The 27941-nt window shown below is 40.7% G+C and overlaps 1 protein-coding gene across 1 annotated transcript; it reads left to right on the top strand.

The window, feature by feature from the left end:
* The first annotated feature begins 2000 nt into the window (after window positions 1-2000).
* CAPZA2 (capping actin protein of muscle Z-line subunit alpha 2) lies at window positions 2001-27005 on the top strand. Its single transcript, XM_015853643.2, has 10 exons — window positions 2001-2128; window positions 14103-14166; window positions 15719-15770; window positions 16433-16496; window positions 17055-17261; window positions 17752-17831; window positions 18772-18850; window positions 22507-22578; window positions 24964-25026; window positions 25999-27005. Exons 1-10 carry the CDS (start codon window positions 2009-2011, stop codon window positions 26137-26139), a joined length of 942 nt encoding a protein of 313 aa, XP_015709129.1. The 5' UTR covers window positions 2001-2008; the 3' UTR covers window positions 26140-27005.
* Window positions 27006-27941: the final 936 nt, after the last annotated feature.

The following is a 27941-nucleotide window of genomic DNA, read 5'->3' as shown; positions in this document are numbered from 1 at the left end:
GCTATGTAGATGAACTTCATGGCATAATAAGAGCTACCGGTTGGAAACTGAATTTGTACAAATTAAAACAGCAAGTGAGGAAATATAACTTCAGATAAGATGCAGATAAATTCCAAACTAACTCAGGCATCACTGCTTTATACTGCAGTCACCCCCCGAGGAGATATTTTCTAAGTCACTTCTTAATCTTGGCATCCTTAAGCTTCCCATCCTGCAGTTCGCTCTGCATCTTCAGGAATATTTTTAGTTCTCCTTCCTTTAAACTCCCCATGAAGTATCCATATTCTTCCTGAAAAGACACAAAACCACTTCAAAACACTGAGTCATAAGGCAAGAGCAGCACTTATTTCCACATTATCCTGATTATTCACTTCCCATTAAGTCCTAAGGTCACAGTAAAGCACCTGCCAGTGTAATGCACAGAAGGTTCCCACTAATATCTGTGATGACTCAACAGTCCTCCCCTGAATCATTCCCCTCACCATGGTAAAATTCTGCAAATGTTAAGAAAAAAAAACCTTGCTTAAACACAGTAAAACCAGCAGCTAGATATCACATCTTAGGAGAAAATCAGCCATGTTTATATGCCCAGATCTACCTCCTTGAGTGATCCTCTTTTTACATTTTAAGTAAAGCTGTTTCCTTGGCAATACCCCAGTAGGTGGCAAATCCTAAGGCTTGTTGGAAATCAACACAGACTTCCCCAGCTGGTTTATTTTAAGACTCTTGGATAGAAATTATCAATTCCTGTTGCATGAAACTGAATGCTACGCAATGCATTCCATGCTACAGACCATTAACTGCAGTTGTTGACTCCAAATAACAAGTATGAGATGCTCCCAAACCAAACTATGTCAGGACATACCTTTCTCGTTCTACGCTTCACTGCTTTGCCTCTAGCAAGGACCTCATCACATACAAGGTTTGTTTGTTGTTTATTTTGTTCCCAACAGGAACAAAACTACCTTTGTCCAGCATGGCTACAGATATTTAAAACGTCTCTTCAGCTTTTCTGAATCAGACAAGTTGCCCAAATTGTACATTCATTGACTTTTTCATTTTCATCCTTTGTTTCTATATCGATTTTCAGGGCATTGTAATTTTCCAGTGCTCGCTTGACCTGCAAAAACCACTTGTACAATATTGCTTTCTTTTATTTAAATACAACAGTCCCTCTAGGGCATCTAGAATGCTACAGGTACTGGGAATATTTTGTTGTGCTGCATGTGACAGTATTAAGCAATTTTATATGGCTGCTGTTGCAACAGAGACGGATGAGCCTCAGAGCGTACCAAGATCTTTTGCTAGAAGGTGACTATATCATACCACTAATTATGATCTACTAAGATCTATCTTGATGCGTGTGAAGCTCCAAATTGTCATTTTGTTTCCTAGTGTTAATCCAACTGAAAGATGTACCCAATAAAATAACGTGATGTGTGGATTCACTTAAGGGTTGTCATGTTTTATTATGCAGAATGAGGATTTCCGTGTTATTTCAGCTGCACGTGCTATTGTACCACCGAGGAAACTGGCACCCCTATTAATGAAATGGTGCTCAGTCGTTTTATTCAGCCTTTACCACAGCATTTCACACAACCCAAGCAGCAGAACTTGGTTTCCCTAATGCATCATTTCCCATTTTTCCTCTGGTTTTCACCAAGTTAGAGGAAGGATATCTCACAAACATCATCTGACTCCTCTCAGCCTTCGGTTTCGTTTTTCACCACAGCATTTCAGCTCCCACCTCTCTGAGCCCAGAGCTCAGCCAGCCCCGCCATGAGGGGACCTGAGCAGCGTCCCACAGGAGGTGAGGAGCACTCCCAGCCAGCGCCAGCTCTTCCCCCACCCCCTGGTCTCCCGGTCTTTGCCATAAGCAGACACTGAACTCCACATCCTCACAACACACACCAGCTCCACCACCTCCTCCCTATCCCCGCGCGCTCCGTGTGGTACACGCACACACCGCCCACCCTTCCCTCAGCCGGTGCCCGCCCCCGCATGGCGCATGCGCAGACGCGGCTCAGCCTTGGGGCGGGGGTGCCCTTCCTGCACGCGAGGGCGGAGCTGCGGGGCGCCGGACGGCAAGATGGCGGACCTGGAGGAGCAGCTCTCGGATGAGGAGAAGGTAGGGGCGGGCGGGGTGGGGATGCTGCTCCCGGCCGCCGAACCCCCCCCTTCCCCGGTTCTCTGAGTCGGCGGGTCGCGGCACCGTCGCCGTTTGGGGCCGCCCCTGCGGCTCGGCCTGTCAGTCGGGGGCCGGAGGAGGGTCCGCGGGCGGGCAGGGGGCAGGGCCGGCCCGGGGCAGCTCCCGCCGCTCCTTGTAGGGCCGGGATCCTGTGTCCGCTGGAGGCGGCGGCGGCCGGGGAGAGAAAAGGCTCCTCCGGCTCTTCCTCCATCTCCGCTTCCCCTTTCACGGGCCTCCTGCTCTCCCCAGGGATGGGGCCGTGCCTCGGCCTGGCCCCCGAGCCGGCGTGCCCTAGAGGAGGAAGGGTGTGGGGTGAGGAAGGCTTTTTCGTTTCCTGTTAGCAGCAGCGGGGGAAGGCTGAGCTCAGGGATCAGACCCCAGGGTCTGTGTGCGTGATCGCTGCTTGTGGCCCTGGGAACTCATCCGGCTTCAAGCAGGTTTTCACAAGGCATCTCTCAAGAAGCAGCGTGTGTTACAATGCCTCCGTTAGCAGCACTCCCTGCCTTCCCCTCGGACCCAGCTCCATGGTAGCTGCCTGCCCAGAGCTGGGGTGTGGTTTTCCGTGTGCTCGGCTCATGTCTTCACATAGAGCGGTTTTATGCTTTTCTGTACTAAAAAACAAAGCAGGTTGTTGTGGCAGCGGAAGCTTTGGGATGATTTAAATGTTGGAGACATCAGAAAAATAAATGCTCCAGACTTCTCTGAAGTTAGAAGAAGGATGTCCAGAATGTCTTAGGTGGTTACAATGAGGTCGATTCTCTGTACTTTTCAAGATTGACAGGGCTGTGTTTCAGAGCTGGAGAGGCGCTGGTGGGCTAAGATGTGGATCTCTAATTTCTGTTCCTAGCCACAGGTTTTGAGACTGGTCCTCTATCTGGTTCACATTCACGTGTGTTAGATGTGGCAGTCTGTAATTGTATTCATTCTACAACATACAAGTAGCTTTAATCCACTGTGCCCTTGACAGAGTATATGCCTGGACATGCTGAGTCTGCAAGTGAAGATCCCAGGGCTGGAGGATGGCTCAGGTTCGCAGGCCCAAGCAGGGAACCCACAATCACATCCAGGCTGCTTCTGAATATCCCAAAGGAGGAGCAGCCTGTGCCAGCACTCAGCCACCCACAGAGCTCAGAAATGCTTCATTCCTCGTGCCAGACAGAACTTCCTGTTTCAGTTTGTTCTTATTGCCTCTTGTCCTGTCAAATAACGTAAGATACAGTGACACTTTCTTCTTAGCTCTCTATGAGCTGAGAAGCACTGCCTGTACTCAAGTGACCGATGAAGTTAAGTTCTGAACTTCCTTTTGTCCATTAATTACAGTATTTCTTTTTGTCTCCAAATGGGTGCAGACTTTCTGGAGGCTTCTTCTGCCTTTGTATAATTGAATAAAGTCAGCATTTTTCCATTGCAGATTAAATTCATTCCTCTGCCCATGTCTGTCCTCTATAACACTGATCATTCTACACGATTGAAGTTTTCCAAGCCTGGCTGCGTGTTTATTGGCAATAAAACAGAGATGAATAATGCTGCAGGCTCATGGATAGGCAAATAAGTGACCGTGCTGATCCTGTGATACCTCCAGGTTTTTATTTGTCACAGAAGAGGCATGTGGGTTAGTTTTCGTGAGTCTGAACCACTTTGAAAGTTTGTCAGTGTTATGTATGTGTATATATATGCTTCTCTGTGTAACTTTCTCCTGTTATACGAAACAAATGGCATCAAAGACTGACATAAACAATGTTAATGCTATAGGAAATTTTGATGGAGATGTAGCTATAGTGAGGGATTAAGTGATAGCACAGGTTATGAATTGTACTTGGTTTGTGGCTACCTCTGTGTGTGGGCAGGAACTGTAAGTGCTGCAAGGGCAGTAAAAAGTGCTTAGTTCAGGTAAGGGAGCTCTAAAACCAAGGAAGGAGAAGAGCAACTGCAAGGAAACATCACTTTAATGTGCAGGATGGTGTATCATAGGATCGTTCGAGTTGGAAAGGACCTTTAAAGGCCATCTAGTCCAACTCTCCTGCAGTGAACAGGGACACATACAGCTGGATCAGGTTGCTCAGAGCCCCGTCCAGCCTGGCCTTGAGTGTCTCCAGAGACAGCACCTACCTCCTCTCTGGGCAGCCTGTTGTGGTCCCTCACCACTCTCATTATAAAAAAACTGTTCTTATATCTAGTCCAAATCTCATATTTTTTAAGCTTGAAACCATTTCCTGTTGTTTTGTCACAGCAGACCCTGCTAAAGAGTCTGTCTCTTTCTTTCTTATAGTCCCTTTTCAGACACTGAAAGGCCGCTCTCAGGTCTCCCCAGAGCCTTCTCTTCTCCAGGCTGAACTGCCCCAGCTCTCTCAGCCTGTCGTCAAAGGGGAGCTGCTTCATCCCATGGGTCACCAGGGACTGCCCGGTACTACAGACAGCTTCTTTGAGATACAGTGGGTTTGTGGTGTTCTGTAGGTCACTGAAAATGAGGAACATCTCAGTTAGGTGGAAAAAAGAAAATATTATGCTTATGTTTCAGTCTGTAAATCAAAATGAGATGTGAGAGGTAGAAATATTGGAATACAGAACTTTTAAGGGAGGAAGTAATGGAAAATCATCACTTTCCTTCACTTCGGAGGTAATTTATCCTCTGAATAAGTCTTGAATACAAAAGCTATTTATTTATCCAACATATTTGTAGTAGATTTTATGCTTAATAACCACTTTTAGCAGTGTAGTTGTGTTTCAGTTCCTGTACGAATCATTCTGCCTGTGGCCATGAAAAACTGATAAGCAAATATAAAAATGTTTTGTTTTTTTTCTATGAGCTTATTAGCGTGCATCTAAGAATTGCACTTTATTTACATGAATATAAGCAGTGATCAACGGAAGGTATTGTCTTCATTGCAGATGTATTTGTTAATGTAAATACTTGTTAATAAATAGCAGCACACACAAAGCAGGGCTGCAACTGTTTGAATCCTAGGGATGTTTATAAATACCTGAGGTGTGGGAGCCATAGTGGTGAGGCTGGTCTCTTTTCAGTAGTGCATGGGGACAGGACTAGGGGTAATGGGATGAAACTACAGCATAGGAAATTCCGCACGAATGTGCGCAAGAACTTCTTTACGGTGAGGGTGATGGAGCACTGGAACAGGCTGCCCAGGGAGGTGGTGGAGTCTCCTTCTCTGGAGATATTCAAGACCCAGCTGGACGCCTACCTGTGTGACCTGGTGTAGGGAGCCTGCTTTGGCAGGGGGGTTGGACTCGAAGATCTCTAGAGGTCCCTTCCAACCCCTATAATTCTGTGATTCTGTGATGTTCTGTAGTCAGTGCCTTTTGCTGACTCACCATGATGTGTTTGCTGTAGGGTTTTTTTTTTGTCCTTTTTCCTTTTGCAATGTAAACCCTTCTCACTACAAAGCACAGGAGTTAAATAGCCGTGGAGGCAGGCTGAGGAAACAGAGATGTCTTTAGTGAAGAAAGAAGAGAGCATTGATAGGAAATTAGAGAACATAACGTGGTATTTTTTAATGCAAAAGCAGCTCGCTTTCCTTACAGTGCTGAGCATAAAAGTCCATGTATTGTCAAAGGTATCAGAAAGGAACCCCGCCTCTTTCAGTAAGGTTATGCCTCAGTGCACTCCTACTTGTTCAGGGAGGCGTATTGAGTAAGGTGGAGTTGAGCAGTTGGCCAACTGGCTGGAGGGATAACAAGACTTCTGATGAGGAAATAGTCCCATCTGTGAAAGTGAACTTGCTTTGCTACCACATATTCCCTGGTGCATTAGGTAACTTGACAGCTTATTGAACTAGGCGTGAACAGCTAGAAAGCTACTGAATATGGCAGCAAAACTCTGCAGTGGAATTTAGAGTGGTTAAGGAAAACTCATTTCTTTAGTAAATGCTTAGAAATGAAAAGTTTAAGCCAGTAAAATGCATTGTCTCGTGTCAAGGCTTTGTATCACAGTATCACACACAGTTTCACAGTCTCGTGCGGGTTGGAAGGGATCTTAGAGATCATCGAGTCCAACCCCCGGATTCGAGCCTCCTGTGTAGCAGAGCAGCATGTATGTTGGCAGCAGAGCTCCCTGTGCAGGAGGAAACCCACCCACGAACTTAGAAGCATCAGTAGGGCTTTTTGTACTGATAGTTATTCTTTTAAAAGTAATTAAATGTCGATGTTTAGTAAGTCAGTTTGTGCTCTTAATCATTTGTTTTGGAAGGGTCTGAAATCTTAACTTCTGGAATTGCCCCAAATGAGACTTGGAGACTATAGGAAATGAGGGTCAGAACATTTTGGAGTAGAAGTAAGATTTTAATAGTCAGTTGTGAATATAATTGCGCAATAATCCATAACTGAAGGTGATGCTGATGAAGGTATTCTAACTCTTTTCCTTTCTGGTTCATGAAATATATGCCTTGCAGTATGTTTAAAGATGTAGCCTTGCTAAGCTTTTCTTGCAGGGGAACCTTGTGAGCCTTCCCTCCCATTCTTGAAGTTCTGAATGGAGCTGGGAGTGCTGTACCATGTTCCTATGGCTGATTGAAAATCCTTTAATAATTAAATGTGAAAAACACTCAAACAGTGAGTGAATTAGTCTGCGTGTTTAAGTTATCACATTATGGAAACAGTCCCAGTGTCAAAGTTGATATTTTTCCATAAGTGAAACGGAACAGACGTTTTGCAGAGGGAGCTGCAGTCAAAGCTGTAATCATTTTATCTTAGGAAAATGTTGAAAAAATGATCATATACTGTATATATAACTGCAAATAATCACAGAATTGTAGGGGTTGGAAGGGACCTCTAGAGATCATCGAGTCCAACCCCCCTGCCAAAGCAGGCTCCCTACACCATGTCACACAGGTAGGCATCCAGGCGGGTCTTGAATATCTCCAGAGAAGGAGACTCCACCACCTCCCTGGGCAGCCTGTTCCAGTGCTCCGTCACCCTCACCGTAAAGTAGTTCTTGTGCACATTCATGCGGAACTTCCTATGCTGAAAGCATAACTTGATTTATTTGTGGAGTGGCTCAAGCTGGAAGAAGCTTCTGGAGGTATCCCAAATGCTGCATCGGCCAAGCAGGCCAGCTCAGATCAGGTTGCTCGGGAACTTGCCCTTTGAGTTTTGGGTATCCCCGAGGATGGAGGCTGCACAGGTAACCTATTGCAGTGTCTGACAGCCTTCACACTCATAATCTGTTCACTGACAGTTTCTCATGTGGCACCTTGTCTGATCCTTCTTGTATAATTTCACTGTGTGTCTCCATAAAGAGATACAATGCAAAGCAAGTTAAAAAAAATAATTTGAGCCTTGAAGATGCATACGAATTAAATCTGTTTTTCTAAATCTGAGTGGTTTCTAAAACTGCAGTTCATATTTCCTTTTGTTATGAACAGATGAGGAGACTGGATGCTTACCGTGTGTTATGGCCGTATCATGCAGTGTGTACGTATAAGCAGGGCCACCTCCGCACCATCAGAAGCCTGGCTCCTTCTGCCTTTGTACTCGCACAGCTCTTGTGGAAGCCTGCTACCCAGGGAACCTCACCAGTTACATTTATAAGGTTAAAATAACCCAAAAATAGAGAGAAGTAGTAGAACAGATTACTGGCTAACCTAGCAGTACATGAAATGGGAGAGAACAAGCTATGATATGGCAGATAAAGCTTTCTGTTACTTAGCAGCGGTCATCAGCCTACAGTTTTGCTGTGAAATACCATCTATGTTTGATTTCATTTCGGCAAATCAAAGAGGAATAGGATAAAAATTCTAACCACAGTATATGGCAAATCATTGTATTTTTCTCAGATAGAACTGTATAAAACTGAGTTTTATTTTCTGAAAATGAGGTTTTAAAAAGTTGGAAAAGTTTAAGCAGAAATGAAAGCAGATTTTTCAGTGCATAGAATTGCAGTTTCTATTTCTGAGTAACCAGCTTCCAAAATGCGAGGCCCTTCAGGTACTTCCTTCTTAATTTGACCACGTGTTAAAACTTCATAACTGTAAGGTAAATTTGAGAGACAATTTAAAGGCACTGGAGTGGCAGGGGTGGGTTTGGGTATGGGTGAGGTGGTAGCTCAGTCTGGGAGAAGGTGTTTCTCACAGAGCAAGCTCTGATCTTGCTTCTTTTTATGCTCCCCCCACCGCTGGCCTGGCAGAACGCTGTGGTTCTGCTTTGGGAAAGTGGCACTACCAAGTCTTGTGTGTGTGTTTGGTTAGTCATGCTGTGTGCTTTTAACTTCTCAAACTAAAGTTAAGAACGTTGCTTTACAATAAGCATAAGATTTCACAGCCTTTTCAGTTCTCCAGGAATGACTCTTGCAAGGAAATGGTGAGATTTGTATGGATCCGTGCCTCGGCCTGGCCCCCAATGTCTGCATGAATGTGCGCAAGAACTTCTTTACAGTGAGGGTGATGGAGCACTGGAACAGGCTGCCCAGGGAGGTGGTGGAGTCTCCTTCTCTGGAGATATTCAAGACCCAACTGGACGCCTACCTGTGTGACATGGTGTAGGGAACCTGCTTTGGCAGGGGGGTTGGACTCGATGATCTCTAGAGGTCCCTTCCAACCCCTACAATTATGTGATTCTGTGATCAAATAGATATCAAAAAAGCATCAGAAAAATACCTTGCTGCTTGCCTTCTAGTGCTTGTTGTATGAGAGGCAACTATAAATCTACATCAGACCCTTTATCAAATCACAGGGGGGTTATACTAGCTCCTAGCTGGCTGCCCAACGTGCTGTTTTATTTGCTGGATTGGTTAAACATGTTCAGGTTTAACCCTATATTGTAGTATTCAGTACCAAAGAATAAGTTTTGATGATGTTCTGAAGCTTTCTGAGTGCTTTAGAATACCAGTACAGTTTCCTGAGAGCAGGATGCATCTTCATTGGACACACCTCTGTTTTTCTTTGCTTTTGTGCTCAGAAGTTGTTTAAGAAGCTGTTGGAAGCCCCATATGTGAATAAAAAGCTGAATTTTGTGTAAATCCTGAACTTGGAATGTTCTTAATTTTTTCAGCTGTTTTGATACTTTTCCACTTGCTCGAATGGATGAGTTTCCATGCACATACCTGGAAAAGGGACTGCAGTACAGATAAATCAGTTAAAAACACTGCAGGAATAATCTGTACTACAAATGTGGGACATATGGTGCCATCAATAGTTCTGGAATCCCCTTTGTATGTGTGTGGTTTTCCTAGCCCATTTCATAGAATCATAGAATCACCAAGGTTGGAAAAGACCTAAAAGATCATTCAGTCCAACCGTTCACCTATTACTAATAACTCCCACTAAACCACGTCCCTCAACACAACATCCAGTCGTTCCTTGAACACCCCCATGGTCGGTGACTCCACCACGTCCCTGGGCAGTGCATTCCAATGCCTGACCACCCCTTCTGAGAAGTAATACTTCCTAATGTCCAGCCTGAATCTCCCATTTGTTTTCTAGCTCACTACTGACAAGACACTGGCTGTCAGAGAAATACAGATGTGGGCAAAAACTGATCTATTCAACTCAATGTAGTTTAATTAGCGGTACTTTCTCCTGTTGCATCAACTGATGGCAATAGCTGAAGTTTCAGACTGACATTGGTGGTTTAAGGTTTGCAAACAAAACATGTTTTGCTAAGTTCAGTACTGTTCTAATGTTTCTGAATTAGAATATGGAAAGTACATGACAGTACAGGGTGAAAACAATCAACACATTTCAAGGTGGTTGTTTTTTGTGAAAATAAATGTCATCATCTGAGTCAGTACTTCAGATAGAAAGAATATAGGTAGAAAACATCATATTATCTCATTTTGACCAAGATTCACTTTTTTTTGCTGCTGTTAAGAGCTGGTAGTGTTACATGCTATGAAATACTTGCGTATTTGTTGTTAAAAATTCCTTTTTTAGGTGAAGACGTTTATTCCGATCCAATACGATATGGTGTTATCATCCTCAGGGGCTGACTGAGGTTGTCACAAGCATCTGTTCCCTACTCTTCATAGTTCCAGTGTACAGAATTTCTAACTTGCTAAATGGATTGAAGAAAATATTTGTTCTACAGATTTAATGCAGCTTCAGGCATCAATATGAAGGAAACGTCTGTTCATTTAAAGCCGTGGACATGGAATGTGCCCCTCCTTTCCTGTGCCACAGAACCACATTTTTGCAGTGTTCTTCCTCAGCTCTCCCAGAAGCAGAAATGAACTGAATGCCATAGTGCAGTTTTCAGTTGAGGCTGGTAGCAAAGTGATTGCAGACCTCATTTTCATACTCATCCCCTCCTTGCAAAGGCAGCCTTTGCTCCATGTTGGCGTGAGATGCTGCATGTGTCAGAACGCATCTTTGCTATTTGGAATCCTACCCATGGGCGTGAATGTGTTTTCTTGAGATGCTGAGGAGGTGCTTTGCTGCTACTTGGGGTAATCCCTTTCTCACCCGTGTTTTCAGAGCTTGTCTGGCCCTTTGAAGGCTTATTCACCTCACCAAGCTGCTGGCAGCAAGAAGCAACAATTCTCTGACATTCTTACAGTGAAGGAATTGATTGCTCTGTTCTTGTCACCTCCTACAGCCATGTTTTGCCGCATCAGTTTGCTTCTCTAAACGCATACATAAGTAGACAAGCCCTGCTGATACAAAGAATTTGTAGATGGGGTTTGTGGGGCACTTAGGTGAGAGGAGATGGAGGTTATTTCTTTTGGTGGCAGCAGCACAGCTGATCAGTTTATGCCATTTGCAAAACACCCCCAGGACATTTTTATTTTAATAGATGGATCTTAATAGCTATTGGAACATTCTGAGGAGCATCCAACCCAGCCATTAAATTAACTGAAGCTTGTGAGTACCAAGTATGTACCTGTCTAAAGGAAGCCAGTTGCTTGTTGTGGTTGTTTTAAGCATTGAAGGATTCACAAGCTCAGGACTCTTTTGATGTTTGCAATAGTGACAGTTCATCAGCCATTGTATCTTGTAAGTGATTTCTCTGGTAGCTGATGGACCTTTGGGCTGTTCCATGTTGTGCTACACGAGTCAGTGCAAAGTTGTCGTGACTCTGTAGGGTGGAATTTGGATGATGGTGGTTTTCTCCTCCCACCCTCTGCTATTTTTTTAATTTAAGATTTTAGTTTAAAAGGGTTTTTAATATGTACCTCACTGTGTCGTTTTTATTGCTCTAGAGTAGTAAACTTTAACCTGTCATGAATGCAGAGGAAGGGCGGGTCTCCCTGCTGCTATGAATCTGCAGCTGAACTTGCAATAAGTGATGCACAGGAAAGAGTAATGGCACAGCGTGTGGTTTCACAGCATATTGCTCTTCTTCCTTTGTGATGTGGCTGTTCATTGAAGGAGCTGTGGGGCTGCCTGACAAGTACAGCTGTAGTTCAGATAAGTTAAAGGGGAAAAGATAAAGGGAGGGGGGGGGGAAGCTAACTAAAGTTGTAATGCCTTTCTGCTTGTCAGGTGTACCCTGGCTGATGACTGGCAATGAGCATATGACACTATAGGGCTGCATGGTGAGAGCCCTGCAATTCTGAGTGTGTTCATGGCCATATATAGGCACATGCAGCACGGAAGGTTGGGCTTTTTCAACCAATGTCAGCTTCCGATTTGCCTGAAACAGGAAGGGTGCTCTGGGGGCATTTCAAGTCACTGTGTGTGACTTTAAAATAAACCCAACTTCATAGTGGCTCTGTGTGGAAAAGGTGGACAAGGAGGATTTGTTTGTGTACCTGAGTCATGGTGTGCCCTGGGAGACATTGCGCTGGAAACTAAGGCAAAAGGATGAAAGCAAAACACTGTTCAGTAAATGGCTGCTTTGTCCTTGTGTAATCTGAACAAACTGCAGATACTCACAGACCTGAATCTAGGTACTTGTTTATGGAACAATTGCTTTAATCTCTAACAGGACAAAGTGTGGCCCGATAGCCGTGCTTGTTGCATACAACAAAGCTATCTTTTCTCCTTCATTTGTCTCCTCAATCCGAATTTTTACATTAGCTGCAATCATTTTCTATGTACAAATCAACCAGCTGGGCAGCGTTAGGTTTCACTTACACCAAGAGAGATTCAGTCTTGCTGACTCTTACCTACTGATCACAGACTGCATTTCAGTCTGCACCGCTAACTCTGATCTATATGTGGAAATCAGCATCTGCAGCATTATAACTCCTAGGGTGGTACCTGAGCCAGTGGCTTCTTGTTGCCAAAAGGGGGAGATGTTCAGCTCGGCGAGGCACATGGGAGCACTTTCACTTCTCCTTTAATGTTCAGTCAGGCTTCAGAGCGCTGAGTGTGCCTTGAGAGCGTGTCTTTTGGGAAGAACTCTCTGACAATAAAGAATCCCTAAGAGATCTTCAGCTCTTGTGTGTTAGATAAGAATACTGGATAAGTATTGGTAATAAGTTAATTTGGTTTAATACTGAGAGGAGGGGTGGGTTGGCTGTTAATAGGGCTCCATCCACGTAGGTATGTTAGCAAAATACAGAGAGCCGACTGACAGACAGCAGGTTTCTGGCTTCTGCAACCATGAGCGTACCTTACACTTTTTGATCTGCGCGTTTGTGATTATTTGTGCTTTAGAAAGTGGTATCTGTGATGAATTGCTGCACTGAAGAGAGTCATACCGTGTGATTTCATTGGGTAGTAACTCAATGTTCATTGAAAGCAATATCTTGCTTAGTCTGGCCTGAGGAAATGTGTTACTATTGATTTCTTCTGGATGGATATTATTCATACTACAGCAGATCTGACAAGAAGAAGAAAAAGTTTGTGCTAGTAGAAGGGGAGAAAAAAGGCAAATCAATGTAAAATTACCAGAACAGCTGAAAACAAGGTATTACCCCCTGCTCCTGCAGAGGGGTGGAGCGTGCCTTCACCTGGGAGAAGTACCCAGTCCACTAACTGGGTAAATGAGATTAAATTCCTTTGTGTCAGAAAAGGTAGTTGAGTTTATCTGTGCAAGTGCTTTATTAAGCTGCCTTTAAAGAAGGCATTCCCACCTACATGCTATGTCGCTTTCAACGAGAGAGTAAGCCCTATGGCATTTATCTCAGTATAATGCAAAATGTGTGTTTACTTGCAAAGAGGGGTTCTGATGTCTGCATTTCAAGCAGCAGATAAAGGCTGTCAGCAATCCAAAACACAGCATTCAGTTGAGAAAGCTGAGACCTGGCAGCCTTTTCATTTCCCCGAGCAGCTCTGACTTGCAGTGGGCAGGAGCCGCTTGGGCAAGTCATTTGGGGTCTGCTTGAGATTGAACTCCACTGATGAGGCAGCAGCCAAGTGCTTTCTCAGGGCACTCAGAGCTTGAACCACCTCTCCTGGAGGTGACTGGAACCTGGCTGAGCACTGGCTTTATTATCAACCTGGGCAATAGTAGATACTTACAGGATGATTCCGGAACTCATGCAGGCTCAGTTACCCCTTCAGTTTCATATACCCATAAATGTCTAAATGTAAAGTGTTTTGTGGTTGTTGAGGTCTTTGTCAGTTAAGTACATACTTCACAGAGTTCTTCATTTCAAACAGAACAAACAGTGCAGAAACTGCATCTCCTAGATCTTTAGCCCTCAGAACCATAACTGAAGGTGTTAGAAATGGGAAATATGGTCTCTACATCTCTAGATTTGAATAGCAGTATCATGGCAAGGATGAAAGATAGCCTTGAATGTCTCTTCAACTTAGGGAGGTGTGTTGTTTTGTTTGTTTGTTTTTGTTTCTTATTGACTTTCTTTCTGGTTCTAACATTTGTAACCATCTCTGTCCTGTTGAGATGGAACTTCATTTTCTGTGTTTCTGGAAAAGAGCAGTCCAGTGTGAATGAACCAGTGACACAGGAATTGTGCGTTTTCATGTCTGGGCATTGAAGTTATTCAGCTTTTCATGATTGATGTGAACAGAAATAATTACAACTTTATAAAAGCATGTAATTTTTTGTCTTTTAGGTGCGTATAGCAGCAAAATTCATAATTCATGCTCCTCCTGGGGAATTCAATGAAGTTTTCAATGGTAAGTGCCTTTCTGCTTCATATTTTCACTTAAGGCATCTGTACGCAAAAGCATATTCCTCATTACTCTGCTGAATTTCACGTAGCATAGTTGTATAAAGGAGCTCACTTGCTGTAAGAGCTTTACAATCCTGGTTTATATCATAACATATAAGCTCTGCAGTCATAAAGCAGCTTGGAGTTTAATTGCAGTAGTGAGAAAGTCCCACTTCTCTTTGTGATGTGAGAATGAACATTCTTTCTGTTTCTGTTCAGCTGTGGTTTAACAGTTGTGTTCATTTACAAGGCACACACTCCTGCTTCAGCATTTTACGATTATATTTTTCAACAGAAATCAAACTAACTCAAAATGGCCCTTTGAATATCAATTGAATAGTTAACCTCGAGTATACAAAGGGATGCTGCTTAAAGTGTAGAAGGAGTATTAATACCCTGCAAACATTTTTAACCCTGAAATTATGACATCCTGCATTTTACTGGTATGTAGGTAAGCTGTAATGAAACTTGAAATTAGTTTCCCTCTGTTATTAATTCCTAAACTTTATCTAAGATGTTATTTTTCTTTAAAACTTGTTGCATTTGTTCTGTGCCAATGCGTATGGGCATATGCAAAGTGTAAGAAGGCATACATTGATAGCCTAGTATGGTACAATAACTCAGATGCTATTTAGGTAAGGACGTAAGGTGAGTACACTGAACTTCTAACAAATGGCAGGGGCTTAGATTTGTTGAGGAATGTAATGAGAGGAGGTATTTTGTTCTTCAATTAAACTATGAGTAGGTAATTAATACCTAAACTTAGCTTGTAGTGTACTTGTGAAATGAACTGCTGGTGAGCAGCTTGTCAGCCCAGATCTCTGAAAGCAAATACAATTTATGCTAAAACTGCTATAAAGCCAGTTCATAGTTACAGCTCCCGACACAGTAATGCAGCTGCGTGTTTGATGATGACACATAATAACATCATAAATGTCCATCCAAAGACTGGAGTGTTAGAGTGCTAAGTATCAAAAGCATTTACATGCAATTCAGACTTCCTCCTTGAAGAGGGGGGAGGGAGAAAAGGGAGGGAGAGATCATTAAACCTGAAATCTCCTAGTTTATTATTATTATTATTTTCAATATAGAGAAATGCTTTAGATATTATGGGATGATATATTAGTGTTGTAGAGTTAAAATAACCACTACCATCAATACTGTGCAAGAGTTTTTTGTAGTTTATCTCTTAGAAGTGAACTTATTTGGATTGTATGCTGTTTACCTCTCCAAAAACTAGTTCAACAAATTCCTCTAGCTGTCACAAAGCCTACAGGGTATGGCTTGTATCTTCTTACCAGACTGTATTGGAAGGAATCCCATTTCTGTAGTGCGTTTCTCATTTAGTTCAGTCAAAATTAGAAAATATGAAGCAAGGGGTTTTCCTGCTTAGTTACTTATATGGTATGGGATGGTTTGGGTTTTAATTGTTTTGGGTAATTTGTTGCCATTTGTTACATGACTGGAACAAATCTTTGAATTAAATATACTTCTGTGTTATAAACATCTTCTTTCAGATGTTCGGTTGCTGCTTAATAATGACAATCTTCTCAGGGAAGGAGCAGCCCAGTAAGTACCAGCTGCCATGTACTGAATTGCATAAGAGTCAGTTCAGTAAGGCTTCCCTTAGCAATAAGTGATTTAAAAAGATGCTTTTGCACATAAAACCCTGTTGTGAGTGTTGTGCATCTTTGATTAAGATACAATATTTTGTATCCTGATGAGTTAGAGTAGCTGCTTTTGAAAGGGGTGACCTGGATTTTGGAATTTGTCTCCACTTTTCTTCATTTGTTTCTCTGTTTACTGGTAGATGTTGTAGATGCTAGACCTGCAGAAGTAGGAAAGACCCTATTTTTATATGAAAACATTATGTCTAAAGTATTACATGCCAGATTTAATTTCCGCTGCCAGAATAGAGACGTTTAATTGAATAGGAAGGAACTCAGTGGAATTTACATTTTCTGTTCTTTCACTTTCTGTGGGATACTGTAAAGCTGAAGTGTCTGTCTATATGAGGTTACTTTTGAATGTGAATCATTGTGTAACGATTGGAATAGCAATATCAGTGCCAAGCGAATCAAGGTGAGCCCATATTTTAGGGCCTGCTAAATAATGAGGCAGTAATATAATTCTTTTATCTAGATAATTAACTATTGTTTAAGTCTATTATATCTACTAAAGAAAAAAGCTCATGTCTGATGCAGGTTTTTGGTATTTTTTTCCTCTTGTAGTGCATTTGCACAGTACAACTTGGACCAGTTTACTCCAGTAAAAATTGACGGTTATGACGAACAGGTATGAATACAATGACATTCCTTACATTTTTAAAGATGTTCTGGTACTGGAACATACCTTGGAAAGCAAAGGAAAAGAAATGCATCTTCTCTACTAAAATATAGTATGTATATACTATGTGTATATAGTATAATATATATGTGTTATGCCCAACAATGGTACCAGTTTAGCAAGTTAGTCTTTTAGAGCATCTAAAGAGCTTGCAATTTAATTCTGTGCTATTGTCCTGCATTCAGTTAGGCCTAATTTGGAGCTGTGGGAACTGTTTACCTGTAGTACTTGAAGCCATTATAGATAATAGAGAAGAACTTCTAATTGAGTTTTCTGTGTCAGTAAGAGGGTAGTAATGTGGATTTTGATTCTGTGTCAGTGCTTCCTGTTAGCCAGTAACATACATTAACTCCCTTAATATACACAAATAGTTTGTTTCAAATGTGACTCTGAGGAATCTTCAGTTAAGTGTGCACTGTAACGTACAATTTTACAATTTGGTGTGATATATATATTTTTTCTTCTTTGTTTGATCCTGGTACAATTAACTAAAATTTGCTAACACAGGTTTTGATAACAGAACATGGTGATTTGGGAAATGGGAAGTTTTTGGATCCCAAGAACAAGATTTCTTTTAAATTTGATCACTTGAGAAAGGAGGCTACTGATCCAAGGCCCCACGAAGTTGAAAATGCCATAGAATCCTGGAGACATTCAGTTGAAACAGCAATGAAGGCGTATGTGAAAGAACACTACCCAAACGGTGTATGCACAGTAAGTCCTAAACTATCTGACCACTGCGTGGCATAGAATTAAATTAACAATTCAAAATACTGCTCTCATTAGTGCAGCCATCCTTTATTCTATGAAAAGTGCGAGGAGAAAGAGAAGAGCAATACCAGTGGCACTGCCAAATGTATTACAGATGGCCCTGAAGACTAGGTTTTCCACCATGACAGTATGTACCATGACATACTTCCATGACAGTATGTATGCTTGAAGTTTCTAGTTGAAAAAGCAAAAACAGCAACAAAAGCCTTTGCAGTATATACAGCTTAAAATACTTGACGTCTAGATTTTTCTAATCTTACTTTTCTTCTTAATATATAATCATGTTTAATGTACTGAATGTTATATAAGAATCATACTGATTGTAAAATAGAATTTTGCAGTTAATTGGAATGTATTCTAGGACTGGATAGCGCTAGGCAGTTCGAACAGCACAGCTGAAATGTTAACTCTGCTTTTTTCATTTCTAACTAAGGTGTATGGTAAAACAATTGATGGACAGCAAACCATTATTGCATGCATAGAGAGCCATCAGTTCCAAGCAAAAAACTTTTGGTAAGTTTTTGTATGGATACAAATGCAGTGAAATACAGTGTATTGAACAACTGCGCTATTGGCATTACACTGATTATTCTAAGGTCAGAGAAGTGCATGGATACCATTTGTGGTTCCCCACCAAGCTTTTCTGTCTGTACTATAGAAATCATTGAGTGCTCTGGAATCTACACGTAGCTGTAGTAGAATTGGATCTCAGAGTATTGAAGCTTTTCTTTAAGTGCAGACAAAACAGGAATCAAGATGTGGCCACAGTACCATCCTGACACAGCTTTAATGTACCAACCTTCTAACCCACTGACCTACTAGCTGAAGTGAAAATGCCTAATTTACAGGGAAGAAATCAGGTGAAACTACAGTCTCCCCATACTGCTATTCAGATGTTTGGAACTCCTTTAAGCAATTAGGCGAGATTATTGAGTTGGTTTCTACTGGATGGAAACAAGATGCCCTGGAACAGAAATTGTAGAAGAGCTAAAAGATCTAGTTAAGAGTTTCAGCACTAGCAGACAGTCTTGCTACTTTAAGGTTCCTTCCCTTCAACATTTTGTTAGCCTTCTGTGAAGTGTGGATTTGGCTGAGTTAGCAAATTTTCCAAGTCTTGGAAAGGGAAAAAAAATGGTTATATATGTCTAGTAATAAAGAAGGAAAGAACACTAAAGCCTTTAGATATTTTCAGAAGCTAAGTCCTGTTGTTAAAAGCTCCTTACTAATGAATGTCCTTGGTCTTCTTCCAAATCCTGGGATAAGTATTCCAGGAAACTGTTCTCCTCATGACTGGTTATGGGCTGAATATTTATGATCTGAAAGATATTGTGCATGTGTAGTTCTACTGGGTATTTTGTTCTTTTCTTTTGACTGACAGTCATATATTTTGTTGGGCTTTTTTCCCCTTAACTAATGAGGTGAAATGTTGGTTTTCGATTTTTATTTTTGAAAGGAATGGCCGTTGGAGGTCGGAATGGAAGTTTACAATCTCCCCTTCGACCACTCAGGTGGCTGGCATCTTGAAAATTCAGGTATGCTTATCCTAACTGTGTCCTGATGAATGAAGTACCCAGTTATAAGGAGAGACTTAGGCCAATGTTTTAAATATTTCAAGAGAACTGGGGAGCCCAGGAAGCCAAAGAGAGAGAACAATTTAGTTACGTATTAGCTGCTTAACTGCATATTTGTGTGATCATTGCAAAGTAACGTAATGATTCTGAGGGCTTCAGAAGATGTGCTTGTCTTTAATGGGTATATACCTGTTTCAGTTTTGTGGTTATTTCCTGTACAGGGAGCCAGTAGAAACTTGAATCCCACATTACACAGAGAAGCTTTGTGAAGGGCAGCCCCTTTCTGAAGGAGGGAATTTTTTCTTCAAAAGTGCTGGTAGCTTTTTTGTTTCATGTTGCCCACCTTGTTGTTTAGAAAGATAGGAGCCTTTGGTGTAAGTCGTTCTATTATCTGAAATTTTCGAATTTACATCTCCCTCATTAAGAATTTTCCCTTTCTGTTGGCTGTAATGCATTCAGAAATATGTTCTCCAAGCAGGAATGCAGAATTCCTGAAGCAAGAGCAAGTCTGACTGTCATGCGGTAGGCAGGAGAACTTGGCTTTCTGGATTGGTTCCCTGGAATGTGTACACATATTTTGCAGGAGGTTATTAAAACAGTTCTGGGATCAGCCTGCCTTTCAGTGTAGGAGGGCTTTTTGGCTTGCTTGTGTTTTTTTGGGTTTTTTGTGGGTTTATTTTTTTTTTTCTGCCATATTTTTCTTCTACAAGACGTAAGCCAAGTTCTCTCTTCCTGCTCTTTATGCACCCTCAGTAAATTTTGTGCTGACCTTACTGCTCAGTGACTTGATTTCAGAAGGAAGATGGATCAAAATATTCTTAGTGTGAGACTTAACTGTGTGCTTCTGGATTGTGGTAGCTGTTCATATCTACCCAAGCAGGGGCCTGAATTTGATTTCCCGCTTAGGGTCAACTTCTCTAACAGCTAGAATGATATTCAAAGTGTGGACAGCTGTTACTATGTTGTTACATCAAGATGGTCATAGTAAGTGCCCTAAGTAAAATAAAGACCTGTTAAGACTTTGAATCATAGAATGACCTGGGCTGATAAGGACCACAATGATCATTTAGTTTCAACCCCCCTGCTATGTGCAGGGTCATCAACCAGCAGACCAGGCTGCCCAGAGCCACATCCAGCCTGGCCTTGAATGCCTCCAGGGCTGGGGCATCCACAACCTCCTTGGGCAACTTGTTCCAGTGTGTCACCACCCTCTGTATGGAACAGCTTCCTCCTAATATCTAACCTAAACCTCTCCAGTCTCAGTTGGAAGAATATAAATAAAACTTTGGAAGAATCCAAATAAACTGTCACTTAAATCCAGCTTGCAACAAAACACGCATTTTGTCCTCAGTATTTGCTTCTGGTTAAATGTCTAGGAGATTTTCCACAACTAGCAGGCGTTTACCTCATTCTGGGAAATCTGTGAGCAAACAGCTGTGTGATGCTTAGCTGCCTACTGGATTAAATGACAACAGAAAGTAGCCCAAACAGGGAATTGAGTTAAATGTGCATCTCAGTCTCATTTTGTTCTCTGTGACTACCTTGCATAATTAATCAGGACATTATTTCTGTTCATTAAGGTGTATGTTTTGGGAAACAATTAAAAGTTTGAGCTTTTTGCTTGCTTAGGACATTCCTTTTTCACTGGGGAATGCTAAATTCTGTTTCAAAGCTTTTGAAATTTAGTATACTTTCTGCAATGTATACCTTGTACCTTGAGTGCTTTAGTTTATTTTAAGGAGTGAAACAAGCTTCTGGATTATAAACTTACTGTGACCTTGGTCAATTGGGAAACTTTTATGACAACAATACTGCCATTGCCTTGGTTCTGATAAGATCTTTTCTAAGTACCTTGGGGGAAATTCCAGCACCACCTGTGTTCTGGTGTCTTATTTACTGTTAAGGTCACATATACGATCTCTTCCTTTTTTTCCTGTTCTATTAATAAACTCTAATATAGGGGAATCTTAACTGCCTTAGCCTCTTTCAGTTTCCATTTCAATTACACAAGGTGTGCAACAGCAGTCTTTACTAAAACTTAAGTCCCTTTGGTGCTTGACGTACTCCAGCTGTGCATGGAAAACAGTTGATAGGTGTGTTGGTTACTGATTTTATCTGTTAGACAATCTGTTATTCTCATCCCTCCTTAGTTAACCTTTCCAAGAGGTTCTGTTCATAAACATCATCCTTCTTGTAGTCTTCTGAGCCCAGATGTAGCATTTAGAAGAATGTCAGCAGCGAGGTATAGTACAGAACAGTTACTTCTCATATTTCACTTGACGTAAAAAATCTCAGGATTAGATTTGACTCTTCATCCCTGTTAAATTTTTAGGCCTTTATGTTTGCTAAGAATGTAACTTGGTTAAGCAGATATTTGTGCTGATGTTGACTTTAGAGCACGGGGATGATTTGAGCCCTTTCCAATGAGTCGTGACGGAGAAGGCCAGATTATACCTCATGGGGTTCTCTTGTTTCATTGCAAGGCCTTGTAGTTTTGCACTGAGTAAGCGCTTCTCACCTCCAAGGAACTGGATTGAAAAAGGCTGATAGAAGTTTCAGCCTGTGATGTTTAATTTGAAAATAAGCTGATCTTATGATATCTTTTGTTGGAAAATAAGTATTTGCCTGCAAGCAAGTATATAGTATAGCTGTCTTGCTGTGTCATGTTCACTCTTTGCATAAATGTGAGGGCCTCTTGCATGTCATGATCATAATGTATTTGAAATCATACTATTGTGCATTAATCACCAAATACAAACGTTATCTTGCTTAGTAGGGTGAGGCATCAATGCTTGTATTTCTCATAACATCAGTTAGTTACAATGATTGTGTTGACTTGATCAAAATTATAGAAGTATCTTTAAAGATACTTGTTTAAATGTCGGAGTTACTTAACCCTTTTGTATCAGTTACTGTGAATGATTACATGTAATTTCATATATGCTTCTGATTTTTTAAGTTCTCTAATAGTTGAATTAAAACCTGAATGTTTTCAGATCTTTCTCTCCTTCACAACTGAATTTAGAAGAAGTAAAGTTAGCTTGAGTAGAGTTTTACCACTTACCTCCCCTTGTAGGTTATGCAAGGAAGCTGTTTGTAGATTTAACATTTCAAATATAAATAGATTTCGTTCTGCCTTACTACCTGATCTTGTCAGACTTTGTACTGAAGAGCTCCTTTGTCTACATGTGTACGTGGTTTTGTTTTGAGTTGTACCTAACAGGGAAATATCAAAAACAGGCAGGTGAAGAAAGGGAAGCCTAATGTTGCGTGATTCCTTGCACACGGTTTGAGCAAAGCTGGAAAGAAAGGAACTTCACTGTATCCTGAAGCCTCACCGCAGCTGTTCTCGTGTTAAATATATCTTTACTACTTGAATAATTGTTAGTAAATTTATCACATAAGTAGCAAGTCTTTTGCTACTTGTTAATCAAAACCTAAACTTCTTTGCATGAAATAGCACTTGAGGCAGATCAACACCAAAATATTTTAAGAGTAGCATAGTAGCTTCTTCGCTGTTGCCTTTCCGAAAGTATTTAATTTCTACAACAGTTTGATTTTCCTGTATGATGAAAATCATGTAACATTTAATGAGTTTTTTGTCTAATTTTTTGTAGGTTCACTATTATGAAGATGGTAATGTTCAGCTTGTGAGCCATAAAGACATACAGGATTCTCTAACGGTGTCTGTAAGTCAACTTTAGAGACCTTTGTGTGTACACTGACGTGACTTTTTGATTTAAAAAGAGAAGCTAGCTTAAAAAAGAGCTTAGAAATGTGAGGGCTAGTTTTCATTCCTGTGTGAATGAGAATGAATATTCTAATCTATGAATATTTTATACATAATATTTTCTACTTTCACATTATAACTATATTTAATAATTTTAAATTACTGCAATTACATGTAGTTAATGTTTAATCAAATCATTTTTAAATTAACTTGTGCTTTGCTTGCATGTGGCTTATATAAGCTACATTCACTTTGTAGTTTTAATCAGCTTGCTGTCTCCTCTTTCTACACCTGTGTTGTATTTAAATTTCAGTATGCAGAGTGTTTAATAGATTTAATTTTTGAGTTATAATAATCCACTTTATTAGAGCAGCTTCTAGGAGATCACCTGTAGTACTGCTTTGTTCATGGCAAGGTAAATGTATGCTAAGAACTAGGAAGGAAACGCTGCCAGTTGAGAAGCAGTAGTGAGAACTTTTCCTTCATTTCCTCTCTGTCTGTAACTGGTGCTTTTAGCATCATGGACTTCCATACAAAAAGCCTTTTCAGGGATGCTTCAGCTTGAGAAGTATTAACACTTCCAAAGTTTAGAGTTTTCTTTCCAAATGGATACTTATAACAAAGAGGAGCACAGGGTTGGAATAAAAATTGTTTGGAAATAGTAATGGATTATTGCAAAATGAACTGCTCCTTTTGAAGTTATAATCTTGCTTACTGGAGGTGCTATTTTTAGGCAGTATGATTTCTTCCTGGGGTGTTCATTGAAAAGTTTAAACCAGGGAAGTTAAACTGGTAGAGGGAGATTTTAAACATCAACATGAGAAATATTTTAAAGTTAATGACTAGTAGTGACCCGGTGGGTCTAAAAGCTTAGTTCATCAGTAGAGAACATTGTTCATTAATATAAAGCAAGGCTTGTTGGCTTTTCAGATGCAATAGCAGCATAGAGAATGGCAAACTGTGGTGCCAAGAGATAACACTTCTGGATCTGCATATATAAAATTACTTTTGACCCCCTAAGCAAAAGGATCTGTTTAGACTTCCATTCAACTAAAGGATGTTTCAGGAGGAACTGTCTGGAAGGAGGTCTCGCTTCAATAGCTTTTGCTTCTCTTTCTATTGGAAGTAACTTAATCCTGTTCGGCAATTTAGCAAAGTGGCAGAAGACCAATGAGTAGAAAAACATCTTTTACATAACCTTCCTGCCTCCTAATAGAACAAAAGCGAGTGTGCTGCTGGTTACCGATTTTTTAGCCATGGCTAAAGCCTTCATAGAGGGTAGAGGCTCTTATCTCACACAGGCAGAATGGTAGAATAAAAGGAGCCCTAATGACTTCTTTTTTTGTTGTTTGGCAAAGAAGCAATTTTGTACCAGCAAAGGGCACAAGTGAAATAAAGAACTGAAAAGTTGTCTTGTTGTTGGAACTATGAATAATTGTAGTGGGGGTTACTTTTTTCCCCTAATTTTCCTCAGGCCCTTTGAAATCATTTGTCTCAGTTCGCTGAAAAGTCAGAGCCCTTTCATTCTGTAGTCCTCTTCTGCTTGCTCTCTGATACCTTCATCTCTTTCTTCTACCTTCAGGGGCACTTTCACAGCTGTTCAATGTAGTTTCTCTGAAGCTTTGAAGCCATTGTAGTTGAGCTTGCCATAGCTTTCCTCCAGTCCTGCAGTCCAGCCTTGATCTTCCATTAGCAGTTCTGCTGCCAGTGGCAATTAAGCTCAAAAAACTAACCCTCTGTAGGCACAATGGATCACATGGGACAAAAGCATGTCTACCTTTTCAACCACTGCTGCAGACTCCCCTCAGGAATGTCTCCAGGATCCAAGTTGAGGTTTCTAAATTCGTGAGCACTGCCTTCCTTCTTGACACCTCTTTCAAGCACTTCAGCTAATTTGCCTTCAGCTTGAATGACGAGTTGTTGTTGTGTATTTTTGTTTAGCTGATGTTCTTGAAGTTGTACTGGAGGTGAAATGGGACAATGCTAAAACAAGCAAAGTATAGTTGTGATGTTCTAATTTTTTAACATCATTTCCTACCACAATTAAATCTAGCTTGACACATGCAAATAAACCAGTACTGCTGTGGACTTAGTTCATTTGTTTCCTCATAGTTTTAGTTTGTGCTCTGAACTCACACGACTAATTAAGGGGTAACAAGAAAGAATGTGGCGTATGCCTATTGGATGAGTGTTGCGTTGAGCTGAGTGTTAGTCACTAAATGGTCACCTGTTCTCATGGAATCTTCTGCACATCTCTCGTGATTAGTGGCATAAACAAAATGTAAGTATTCTTCACAGAGCCGTGCAGTACGTCCAGCCTGACTCAAACGCTCTCTTTGTCTAGAATGAAGCCCAGACGGCGAAGGAATTTATAAAAATTGTGGAGGCTGCAGAAAACGAGTATCAGGTAGGTTGGGTAAAAACACCATACCCATAATCACAGAATCCCAGAGTCATAGGGGTTGGAAGGGACCTCCAGAGACCATCAAGTCCAACTCCTCTGCCAAAGCAGCTTCCCTACACCATAAATCAAACATTATCTTATATGTAACCAGAGTTACTAGTCTGCAATTAGCAAGCTCAATACTAAGATAATGTCACTTCAAAAAAATACAAATAGATTGCATGCTGCCATTAAACGTACCTTCCCTTTCCAAACCTTTTGGTGATTGCACTCACCAACGTATAAGTCATTTTTTGAGAGCAGAAGATGAATCTCTGAGGTCCCCTAGTGTGTTTAAATATCAGCAGTTCTGATCCCTTTTGTCCCATGTGCATTTCTGAAGTGGAATTTTTGTACAGATTTTGTTTGGAGGCGGCTCTTTTACACAGCTCCACTAAATACAGCTGTAAGCATTATGCGTTTGAGTTAGTCACTTTGAAGTTAGAAGTACAGCTGTTCTAGATGCCCTTTGTAGAAGTGGTTTCACGTTCATTTATGACTTTAGCATAAGGTACATTTCAGACACCTTGTTCTGTCAGTTTGGAAAAATATACTCATTAGTCAAATTGTACAAAGTATCATTTGCATTATATTTAAATCATGCTTTGTTGTCGACTGACTCAGCCATTCCCCAGTAATAACATGGGGAAACTTTGGTGTGTGGAGTTGATGATATATGAGCTGACTCTGATCAGCATTTCATTCGTGTTGCTGAATAACTGCACTGAGGTTTGCTGAATCACCTGGCCTAGAACCAGGGTTATTGCATCTGTTGAACTATCTTCACATAGTCTCAATCTAGACCTAACATCTTCATGAAATATTTTAATTTGTTAAGTCTCTTTGTGAAGCCACAGATTATTCAGTCATTTAGCTTTTGATGTAGCATCTTTGTTCTGTTTTTCATGCATCTTTGTATGACTTTGTGTTTAACAGACTGCAATCAGTGAGAATTACCAGACTATGTCGGACACTACGTTCAAGGCCTTACGTCGACAGCTGCCAGTTACCCGCACCAAGATTGACTGGAACAAGATTCTTAGCTATAAGATTGGAAAAGAGATGCAGAATGCTTAAAATGAACGTTGCATGACTGGATCATTTTAGTGTCCTTGTATAAAAATTAAGAAAAATAATACACAAGGTATTTGGAACTGTCAAATCACCCAGTCAGCATGGGCTTTTGCCATTGAAAATCACTGTAAGTAGTTTGGTTAGAGCACAAAGCTTAGCTAATTGATCTTTTTTTTCCCCCCTTTTCTTTCTCTTCCAAGGGTTGCAACTTCAGTATAGCTGAGTATTTTCCTTTAAAGTTTCTGTTATACCTTTATTTTTTTATAATGAAGAAACCACGCCTTTCATTTCCGGTTACAAGTTAAGAACAGTTTGAACATATTTTTGCATATGAGAACCCTTTCTCTTGCTTTCATGTGAAATTGGCAACTTCCAAAAAGTGCTGGATTCCTTGTGGAGATCACTGGTGTGCATTTCTAGGTCAAGGTCAACGTGGAGTTAGCAATAGGTGCTGTTGTTGAAATCATCTACCCTTGCACTGTATGTCATCTTGGGGAAAGCATTTGCTGTCTTGTTTAAACCTTTGAGATTACTTATTTAGCATTAACAACACTTTTTTTTTTTTTTTTTTTTTAAGGAAAGGCCGAGGTCTAATGCTGTTTTAAGGTTTTGGAATTAAATAAAAGTACTTATTTCAGAAATCCACTTAATGCTTTGTTCCTGACAGTTACTTAAATGAGCTTAAATTCCACCTGCCCTCAAGTTTTTATCATAAAGCCACAAGTGTATTATAACAAGGCATACTGTAATATATATACAATCCTGTACTCATTACCATGTCTGTCTTTTTTTTTTTTCCCTTGGGTTGAAATGTACTAAAATTCAATGTGACATTAAAATGCAAATTTTCTATTTATTTGAGTATCAAATTGCTTCCTGACGTAGCCTATTTTTGGTATTTATTTTTAGAGCGTTGCTTAAAACAGCCACAAACTTGTGGCCTGTTGGCTATTTCCAGCGTGTTTGGAGATTTATTGTAGTGTTGTCACCATACATGGTTTCCACCCACATTTACGAAGCATCTGCCTATGGGACTCTTCTTGAAATGTTTATCTTATAGCTTCATGTGGAAGAAACTGCAAGACAAAAAATAACACCAATTGTTTTTTTTATCTGGAGAATACTTTCCCCATCTGATAGATCTGATGTTGAAAATGAATTTTAAAAGAAATGGCAAAATTTGCTACAAATGATGTATTTCACTTCTGTGAATACATGGATATCATTATGAATCGGATGGCAGCATGTTCCAAAAGATGCTGATTCCACATTCATGATGGAAAAACAGGCAGCTTCTTTTTTCTAGAAGTCAGTTATTTATCCAGGCTCCAGAAAGTGAAGCTTACACAAAGGTTATATTTTTGTTTACAGCTTGGTCCTGTTAATTACCTTAAACCGTTAAGTTACAGGTTTGCAAGAGAGAGGATCTAATCTTGTGCTGAGCATAAAGATGTACACAAAAGGTAGGTTACTATTTGGATTGGAATAGCAATGCCCCTGTATGCTGGTTGTCAGTGTTTGTTTTAAAAGGGTACGAAGCTGACTGAAGTTGTTGAAATTGCTGCTACTTTACAGTACTAAACTGCCTAGTGGAAGAATGAGGTTTGTTCTACAACAGCTTTCCTGAAGAATTACCCTCTTAATTGTCTTTATAGATCATCTCTTGAACCATCTTGTTCTTATTTAAAAGAAAGCTCATGAAAGCTGTACATGAGCTGATGGCACATCCAAAGTCACACTCCAGTCAGTCTGCCAATCTTCCTTAAGATCTAAATGCAAGCCTTGCTATGGNTCTAAGAAGAATA

Source organism: Coturnix japonica, chromosome 1 (assembly GCF_001577835.2).
Source record: "Coturnix japonica isolate 7356 chromosome 1, Coturnix japonica 2.1, whole genome shotgun sequence".
Lineage (NCBI taxonomy): Eukaryota > Metazoa > Chordata > Aves > Galliformes > Phasianidae > Coturnix > Coturnix japonica.
The sequence above is the reverse complement of the archived record's forward strand: the minus strand, read 5'-3'. Positions and strand labels throughout refer to the sequence as shown.

What these genes read in the sequence shown, in the direction of transcription:
- CAPZA2 (XM_015853643.2), top strand. Translation starts at nt 2,009, where the DNA reads ATGCGCAGACGCGGCTCAGCCTTGGGGCGGGGGTGCCCTTCCTGCACG. An exon ending in CTGGCATCTTGAAAATTCAG is followed by an intron (nt 18,851 to 22,506) that starts GTATGCTTATCC and finishes AATTTTTTGTAG; the next exon opens with GTTCACTATTATGAAGATGG. An exon ending in CTGCAGAAAACGAGTATCAG is followed by an intron (nt 25,027 to 25,998) that starts GTAGGTTGGGTA and finishes TGTGTTTAACAG; the next exon opens with ACTGCAATCAGTGAGAATTA.